Below are 9538 nucleotides of genomic sequence, written 5' to 3' on the forward strand. Positions count from 1 at the left end.
TCATTCAAACGCCTCCAGATTTAAATTTTCAAAATTTCCGATTTTGCGAACCGTATCTTTTTCGGCATTGTCGGAAATTCCCATAGGTGCCTTGCAAGGCTTCTAAATTGAGACGTCATTTAACTGCATTGCATCCGTGATGGAAGACTTTTCCAAGGAAGCGTGACCTATTGAAAGCGTATTGAAAGCGAAGTGACCTATTCATAGCATATTGGAAGGAAAGTGACCTTCTTTTGGTAACTTGCCAGGGAAACAACTGTGTCTTGCAAGCGGCTTACACTATCAAGGTCAGATTTTAATCTCATACCACCTATCTTCCATCCATCGATGATTTCTTCCTGAACGATACCTTTGCTTATTTCATCTGTCTATACTGTTTCTATTTACCATCAATGGCTCCCCAAAGATCCACAGGAGGGCGCAAATACACCTGCTCTTCGGTATCATCTCTCAAGGTTGCTTGTCAGTATTGTAATGAACTGTACACATCCTGAGGCCTCAAATCACACGAACAAAGCTGCTTGCGACGGAAGGAAAAGAAGAAAGAGGATAGAGAGTTTTCACGGGCCGCAGCCAGGTCAATTTTGAAGGAAGGAAAACACAGTACGTCTCAATGTCGTCTAAATTACCTTCAATCACTGATTATATTCAAAATCATCAACTTTGATTCATCAGAACATCGCAGCAATAAAGGGCGCACTCATGAGGCTGCCCGAGATACCACGCCAGTCATTCAAGAGGCTGGTTCAGCAGCTGATTCTCCATCCTGCAGCAGATTCACATTACCATTATGATGACGCAGGTTTTGAAGGCCTCGATGATGTGCAAAGTGTCGGGAAAGACACACGGCTACGTATGTAATATTCTTTCTGTTTTGTTTTGACTCTATCTCAACATGATTCAGGTTCTGATTCTGATATCAGCATGGGTAATAACATTCCTGCTCCAATTTCGGTAGCCACAGCAACTACCTCAGATCATCTCGACACATTCAAGACCGAATATCACCCTCACAGTGGTTGCGCTCCGATTGTCGAGAGCTTTTCCATTTACGGGACCAATAAGCCAGGAGACGACACAATCGCCTGTCATCGATGACGAGCCATGGCAGCCTTTCAGCTGTCGTGCAGACTTCGAGTTTGCTGAACTTGCCCACCGAGCTGCCTTGGGCAAAGACCAAACTAATGAACTACTCAAGTTCATCTGGAGAGTTGCGGATGGTCGCACAAACTTTACTTTCAAAACTCACAATGACGTGTCAGCTGCATGGACGAGGGCATCCAGCCAACTGACTCCTGTAAGAGCGATAGCATAATGTCACATTTGCATATATATATGACCATATTGTAACAGTTTGAAAGACATGTTGTACCTGTTGAGTATAAGAAGGAAAACATCGAGTATGAAGTATATTCACGACCACTATGGGACTGGGCATTGGACCTCTTGGATAACCCCTTGCTAGCACTGCAGTTCGTTTGGGATGCCCAGCGACTGTACAAACATGATGGAACTGATTTTGAACGCTTCTTCCACTGAGCCATGGACAGGAGACCGCTGGTGGGACTTACAAGTGAGCTTTTCATTTTTCTTATGACGTTGTGACTAATTAAAGTGTACAATCAAGACATCTTTGCCCCATAATGGTGCACCATTCGCATTTATACTGTATGCTGACAAAACGCACCTTTCGTCGGCCGGTGCTGTCAAGGCATACCCAGTAATCGCACGCTGCGGGAATCTGCCTGTTGAAATCAGGAATGTTGATGGTCCTGGAGGAGGACGCTTAGTGGGTTGGTTGCCAATAGTAAGTCTTTGCGATACTTGAAGACATCAATTCACACTTAATCATTTTGCCCTTGTGGCAGGTTCCTGCAGACTCAGACAAGGATGGCAAGCTGTCCTATACGAATTTAAAGAAGGTCGTATGGCACAAATCATTCACGATTCTCCTCGAAACCCTCAGTCTCATCTCCAAAACTGGCTTCGCGCACCAATGCTATGATGGAATTCTACGCTGGTTATTTCCACTAATACTGATTTTATCGGCCGATTACGAAGAGCAGTACGTGATTAGTAGTTTCACATTGTTTCTGTGACTCACTACGTTATCAGGTGTGTGATGGCCCTGATACGAGGGTTCAACTCTGCATGTCCTTGCCCTATTTGCCTTGTCCCGAAGGACAAGCTCACCGACCATTCTACAATATACCCTACCCGCGTCATTGATGATGCACAAGCTTGCGTCCAATTGTGGAACATGGACCGTACCGCTGGTGAGGCGGCACTAAAAAAGCAGAGTCTAAGGCCTGTCGATGTGAGTGATTCATTCAACTTTCTCGCTCTCAAAACTAAATGGTCTCATAACCGTCAGAACTCTTTGTGGATTGTTGAACGGTCCAGCCCGCATGACGCACTCTCGCAAGATACCTTGCACGCTTACGACAGTGGTTTGTTTGACGATCACATGTTCGAGGAAGTCAAGGCCCACCTGAAAACACTGGGACGTACTGCTGAGAAGACGACTGATGACCAGTGAGTCTCTTTACATCCTTATTTCATCCTCGTCTTGTATTTTGTTCATTCTATAGGTTCGCTGCGTTTCTGCGATGGCGAAACCTAAACCACTTCGACCACGTTACAAACATCAGTTTTTCCGATGGCAACAAGTTCCTGGATATATCTAAGGTACGTTTTCGGGCACTATATCATATTGAAGCTATAACTGACATATTTCTTGTGGTTTTGATAGCAAATATTGTATACAACACAGAACGTGCTCACACGCAAAGATGACGAAGCTGGTTATGCACTTCTAAAGTGCATAGCCAGCTATCTCCATGCCTACATGTATATAACATTTGATGTTCACACAGAAAGCACTATTGCAGCTGGGGAGGCCGAGATTCTCGTTTTCCAGAAGTGCTTAGATGTAAGTCCTAGTATCTAGACCAACTTATGCGCTACTTGACACTAATACTTCAAACAGCAATATATCAAAGTTCTCGGTGACGAAGCGACAAAAAACTGGAATTTTCCGAAGGCGCACTCAATGAGGCACATATTTTCTGACATTAGGGCAAAAGGAGCTGCGCGAAACTTTAGTACGCGGCCAAACGAGAAGCATCATGGGCCGATCAAGAGGGCCTATAAACTGCAAACAAATGGCAAAGATATCGCAAACCAGGTATGTTTGATCACACTTCACATTAACTGACTCGTTGACTACCCCTGCTATCTAGATACTCAGGCTTGACCACACAACCTTCGTCTCTGTAGTCCTCCGCAACCGCATCGATCATTTCGATGATGAACGACGCAAGGCCATACTTTCGGAGAGAGAGCTTGAGACAGAGGACCTGGATGATTGGTCTTTTGGCGGGTGGCGCTCCTCAGTCCGCAATAACCTTTGCACAGCTTGAAAACGACAATGTGTCCAACCGTGCCTTTGGGCAGTTCCGCAAAAAGCTCTCGACCTTCCTTAATCACGCTCTACCTGCATACAATATACCATTACCTGATGGCAAAACGTGGCTGACGCTTTCAGCACAAGATACGGTCAGTAACTCCATATTTCACTCCCACGAGTCGCCATTGTTCACAAACATGTCTCCAGGTTCAAGAACACTGATATCTCAAAGTCAATTACGAGTCTGTTGTGGACTGGAAGCTTACTACCAACCACCTGCGCTGCAACCCGAGCTTTCATGGCCGTGAACGACGTGACTGTGCCCTTGTTTGCACCCAGGACAAAGATGGGAATAATAAGAACATTTTTGTTCGCATTTTATTCATGTTCAAGCAATCAATTGGCAGTCAAACATTGGATCTCGCCCTAGTTCAACCTATGGATGCTCCGATAGGCCCACAACACGCTATAGATCAAGATTTGCGACTGAGATGTCTTTGTGCCTGACCACTCGCTTCGACGGAGTTTATTACGCTTCACTTGGTTATTTGTGGTGCATTACTTGTTCCAGACTTCGCTAGTACAAGGGGCGACTTTTTTCTCGTTGATTATGTGGACTCCAACATGTTCCTTCGTTCGCAGAGATATATGTTCTAATTAATGGTATGTTCAACATTTACATTTATGACTATTGCAATAACAAGCCAGGATATGAGCAGCACTCTCCTTTGTATCTCACCTGTATCACCCATTTCACCTTCACCTCTATCACACAGCACTCTCCCATCCCATCCGCATCATCCATTTCACCTTCACATCTACCAAGACCGCTCTCCATAGCTCGTTACTGGACTTCCCATCTCATCTGCATCATCCATTTCACCTTCACCTCTATCTCACAGCGCTCTCCCATCTATCTGCATCATCCATTTCACCTTCACCTCTAACATACAGCACTCCCCCGTCCCATCTGTATCATCCATTTCACCTTCACCTCTACCAAGAGCGCTCTACATAGCTCGTCTCGTCACTGGACTCTCCATCTTCTCTGTATCATCCATTTCACCTTCACCTCTACCAAGAGCACTCTACATAGCTCATCTTGTCACTGGACTCTCCATCTCCTCCGTATCATCCATTTCACCTTCACCTCTATCACACGGCGCTCTGAGACTCCCATCCCATCTGTATCATCAATTTCACCTTCACCTCTATCCAACGGCTTTCTCATCTTACTATACCCTAGGACTCTATTATTGTGCCTTGGATTCTGTTTTTTGTTCGCATCCGCAACTCATATACTGACCAAACTCCAATCGTATTACCATCTTCGATGTAATAAGGATGCCCTGTCGACGTCGCATGCTTCGTATCACATGGTGCGTCCCCATTAAGTAGTAGGTCCATTCTAATGCCACAGCTAATATTACTCATGTTCAGGTTTTGTACGTGTTGCAACATGCGGTACCCTCAAGGCCTAAATGTCTGTATCAGTGGTAAGCGAATTTTGACTGATATAATCACAATGTATCACTGACACTAATAATCCTAGTCTCCCAGCTCTATCCTGAGTTCAACTCGAAGTTGTCTGCCATCATGCCATCAGCACACCATTGCGCAGCAACTATAGAGTCGAGCTTGGGCACTGATCCAGAGTTCTCGTCGGATTCTGATTCAGACGACTCGGACGCAGAGCTCATCCAGGTCCGCGCTGCACTTGCTCCTGCACCTCCAGATGCGACATCTCAAGAGCTGCGCAGGTCAGTCATTGTATTGCTAGAAAGTTCACATTTTCTTACCACAGATTATTACTACTAGGGCCCTAGAGATCTCGCAGAGACTATTGCTCGACTTGTGTGGTAAAGCCGTGAGGCTATAAAGAAGAATGCACTCCTTGAGGCTGCACGTACCTAAAGGCCGCAAGCGTCGTAAACCTTACTTCGAATGATCTCTGCGATGGCGGCCAAAGGAAGACACCATACGAGCTCTTGGGAGGAAGGAAATACTCGATAACCCACTGCCTTTGGATCAACATCGAACTTTTCCCCGCTGTCAGCTCGCACCTGTCCAGACATCGACCTCAATAGCAAGGAGCGTTGGCTTACAGGAGTCTCGATGGAGGATGGTGTGAGGGCCGAGCTCTTCAAGTTCATTCCTGAAGAAGAACGTGAATTGATGAGCTATCAAAACTTCGGATCTCAGGTATGCCTATCCATTCTTACATTCCAATCATTTAATGACAATCAATGTAATAGTTTGGTAGGGGCGTCAGCAACGCTCATTCCAAAATGGCATCTGACGTCAAATCATGCGCAAGTGCAATCTTTGGTCTCAACGCGAGCATCTTCATACGGCTACAAACGAAATGAAGACCCTAACTGTCGCCCTCTTCTACTGAGTCCCCATGGAGAGTACACAAAGTTCGCACCTGTGCTTTTTCCTAGACCTGATAATCCAGTACCCATCAGTTGTTGAAAACTGCAAAGCTCGTGCAGGTACATCTCTTTTTGCTCGATACTTCAATACGGGCTAAACACACTCAATATGATTATAGGTGTCTTGAAAGTATCGCTCTTCAGCAAGTCGTCATTGGCACCTACAGGCGCTGCGTCTTCTAGGACAAAAGCCAAGATCTGGAAATTGCGAGCTATAACGCCAGGTATGATTGCTGCTGCTGCTGTCGTGGTGAGTCCAAATCAGTTTTGTGTGGTTGTTAGAGTCGTGACTTATTCTCATACAAGGCAATCTTCCTACTCTCTGGTGATGCAGAACTCACTGAAATTGGTGACACTACGAAGATTCCGTACCGCGAATACCACAACTTCTACCGTCAGCGTTTACTGACTGGAGGTGCCTGGGCGCACCAGGTCATCACATTCTTCAATGATGCCCTTTTCTCAGGAACTTCGTCTTATGTTCCCCCTTCTACTGCTCTCAATGATGACGGACTGGGTCACACATGGGAAGAAGACTTCAATCGCGCAATAGAAGATGAACTAGAAGAACCGGTTGTTGATGACGGCACACCACCAATCCCGTCACGACATGCTAATGACAATACTAATAGCGGTAATGTCCAAGTCAATGAGCTACTACCTGTGTCTCACCATACTTCAGCTCCCTCAATTCCAGCTCCCTCAATTTCGGCTCCCCCTCAAGCTGTTGCAGCTCCCCCTATTGCAGCTCCCCCTGTAGTAACAGCTCCTCCTGTCATCAATATGGCTCGAAGTTCAGAATCTATCACTACTGCATGGATGAACTCAATCTTAGGCATCAGGATCTTGCTGAATCTGACCTTCCTGCTCCAACTAAAGCACGCGCAAAACCGAAGGCAGGCGCAAAGGCAAGACAACTGCGGAGGGTGAAGATGAAGCTGTGTTGTAAGGCGGTCAGGCCGGAAGGGCAAATGAAGCATCCTCACCGCTCTATCACCAAAATTAGCTTACATTAGTACAGACTTTCTATCAAACTACATGCTTTTGTCGACTGTGTATGGACTTCAAATGTGATTTCAACGACGTGTCTGATGACAGAAGGAACTTCCATTAATGGATATATTAATACAAGGCCAAACAAATGTTGAAGTTTGTCTTCGCTTAGGCTTGCAACACTTCGCTTCAACCACAATCATCTCTCGTTTGTCTTAGAATTCCATCTCCAGAATCTCTCTAGCTTCTCTCCAATTTAATAAAACTCCTCAGTGGTAGCGACACCCTAGCCACCCAACAATCAGCATGACATCTGAACCTGACATTGAGGTGCGTTTGAATTGTTGAACTCTTCAGCCAAGCTTAGTACTGACATTATGCATATTGATAGCTTGCCTCTGGCCCATCGACAAAGCAATGAATCACTATTCACCATCAGATGTCTCTCATCTACATCCTCCGCCACTGCCACTCCCATTTCCTCGAACAAACGGCACCAGGATGACTGGGGAGTCCTATCAATAGCCGGTACCGATTCCGTTTATGTACTTGACGCTGAAACGGTGCATATCACTCTCGCCGTGAATGCCCCGTGTCTCATGTCGGTCTATTAGAGGTGAGCTTGTCTATCTATTCACATTTATTGTACTTGACGTGATTCTTCTGCAGGATTTAGAGCCGCTTTTGAAGGTTTTGACCTGGTGCAATGCCCCAGTAGAAGGTACGAAACATCAGAAAATCGGTATTTAGTAATTTGTACAACTTGTAATTCAAATCGCTACCTTAAAAGAATCAGACCGTCCTTACAAGTCCTCGAAATGCTTGGAATGATATCATGTGACTTGCAATGACCTTCCAATGAGGGGTGTTTTCAGTTGTTTTCAAAATCGTGACCTTGCGTTGGAATGGTCTTGGGACCGTCTTGGAAGAATGTCTGTATCGCTTGCAAGCAGCTTCCATAATTTTCGGGATCCCTTGCAACCGGACCGCAATGCCACTGACAAATTGGGACCTTGCACGCTATTTTAAGATATGCCAACCAAAATTAGGAATTTCCGACATATACCGGAAAATTGGAAATGTCCGTCCGTCCTGTCCCATCCGTCCCATCCGTCCGTACCGTCCCATCCGTCCCACCCTAAATTTGGTTATCCGGGACGCCTCCGAAATCTCGGAATATATTCTCCGTTGGAAGTTGGGCTTTGGAAATTGGGTGTCGCTTTGCCGGTTGCGTATCACGCCTTGCTCGTTGCTCGTTGTTACTTGGCGTTGTTTATGCTAACGGACTTTCTGCTCTACCCTATGCTGGCAACAGGCCCGGAGGCATGGTTAGCTCCAAGGCGGCACTCCCTCGCTCACTGCTAGTTTATATGAATTCCTTTGGGTGCCGCTCAACTTACAGGCAGCCTTACTCTACTCGACTTCAGTGGCTCTGACTCAAATGTGACTTTTAATGTTAGGTCAAGGATACCTGCAACTCGAGACAATCAGGCACATTTCAACGTGGTCATCGTTTGCCGGATGATGCGGACAGAATAATTCAGATGGGACGGACGGAACGGACGGGACAGACGGGACGGGCCGGACGGGTGGGACAGAACTTTCGAACTTTCAGGTTCCCTTACTCATTGGGAAAGTGAGGTCGGTTAAATCACTCAGACCTGTCACCTGATGCACAGGCACACAGCTTCTGGGCACAAGAGTTGGTGTTTGAATTGAATTAGGATGACGACGCGGGCGCTCAAACATTCGAGTCTGTGGCAAGCATGATTGTATAGTCGATGAACCGCCAGACTCACAGTACTGAACTCTAGGTCCTGTGTCTTTTTCAAGGCTCCAGAAAGCTGGAATGATTTATTCGCTCTAGAAGGGGATTCGTATGAGATCGTAATTAATTAATAAGTGGGGGCATCGGGCGTTATTAAATTTCCACTACTTCTTGCTGAGTGCTTGCAGCTGTACGAACTCGTAATAATCTCCTCTCCGCGCAAGAAGCTCATCGTGGGTTCCAGATTCGCTCACTCTGCCTTCCTTGATGAAATATCTGAAAAGTAATGAGAAAATAATCACGTGTGCCAGCTCTCGATTAACTCACATGCGATCAGCGTTCTGGATGGTCGAAAGGCGGTGGGCGATAGCAATGGTGGTACGACCTCTAGCAGCTTTGTCAAGAGCTTCTTGCACGACCTTCTCCGAGTTTGAATCAAGAGCTGATGTAGCTTCGTCGAGCAGAAGAACCTTTGGATTCCGAAGCAGTGCGCGAGCGATTGCTATACGTTCTGGATCGTGATTTCAGCACAAAGAAAAGCATCTTCAATGAATGATGCCCACGTTTTTGACCCCCCGAAAGTTGGGATCCCTTCCCACCGACTTCGGTATTGAACCCACTGTTGTTATAATGTCAGTAAGCCTCGAGTGTGCGTAGAATTGAGGTCTCTGGAAGTGATTGAATAAAATCTAGTATATTGGCATCACGGCGGCAGGCATCCTCGATCTTCTTGTGTGACCTCAGATTCTGGTTTGGAGGCACCCGAGCAAGATATTGAAGCGGACAGTTCCCGCGTATAAAGTCTGCAAGACAAGTAGTCAGCTCTCTCCACCAAAGATTAACACCACAAGCGTATTCACGGTTCTTGCGACACAAGTGAAAACTGCTGTCGATATGCCTGGACGTTAAATTCGTCGATAATCTCTCCATCGA

At 46.1% G+C, this 9538-nt stretch overlaps 3 protein-coding genes across 3 annotated transcripts; 2 read left to right on the plus strand and 1 right to left on the minus strand.

The window, feature by feature from the left end:
- Positions 1–924: 924 nt before the first annotated feature.
- On the plus strand, positions 925–4066 carry DFJ58DRAFT_715642 (uncharacterized protein; the record flags this gene model as incomplete). The annotated part of the gene is made up of 13 exons (XM_041384147.1): positions 925–1032; positions 1070–1297; positions 1354–1476; positions 1628–1807; positions 1869–2065; positions 2116–2535; positions 2592–2688; positions 2774–2932; positions 2990–3187; positions 3243–3395; positions 3418–3562; positions 3642–3908; positions 3981–4066. 13 exons carry the CDS (start codon positions 925–927, stop codon positions 4064–4066), a joined length of 2361 nt encoding a protein of 786 aa, XP_041245750.1.
- A 687-nt stretch (positions 4067–4753) lies between these two features.
- DFJ58DRAFT_840011 (uncharacterized protein) lies at positions 4754–6774 on the plus strand (the record flags this gene model as incomplete). The annotated part of the gene is made up of 9 exons (XM_041392567.1): positions 4754–4788; positions 4850–4905; positions 4962–5169; positions 5228–5268; positions 5466–5611; positions 5665–5725; positions 5854–5904; positions 5964–6094; positions 6151–6774. The coding sequence occupies 9 exons, from the start codon at positions 4754–4756 to the stop codon at positions 6772–6774; spliced, it is 1353 nt and encodes a 450-aa protein (XP_041245751.1).
- Positions 6775–8383: 1609 nt separating this feature from the next.
- On the minus strand, positions 8384–9527 carry DFJ58DRAFT_744526 (P-loop containing nucleoside triphosphate hydrolase protein; the record flags this gene model as incomplete). The annotated part of the gene is made up of 5 exons (XM_041387322.1): positions 8384–8590; positions 8652–8881; positions 8933–9116; positions 9169–9224; positions 9466–9527. Coding segments are annotated over 4 exons (414 nt in total), but the record flags the coding sequence as incomplete, so codon positions are not given.
- Positions 9528–9538: the final 11 nt, after the last annotated feature.

The sequence above is a fragment of the Suillus subalutaceus genome (assembly GCF_016647625.1).
Source record: "Suillus subalutaceus strain FC151 chromosome Unknown DFJ58scaffold_32, whole genome shotgun sequence".
In the NCBI taxonomy this organism is placed as follows: domain Eukaryota; kingdom Fungi; phylum Basidiomycota; class Agaricomycetes; order Boletales; family Suillaceae; genus Suillus; species Suillus subalutaceus.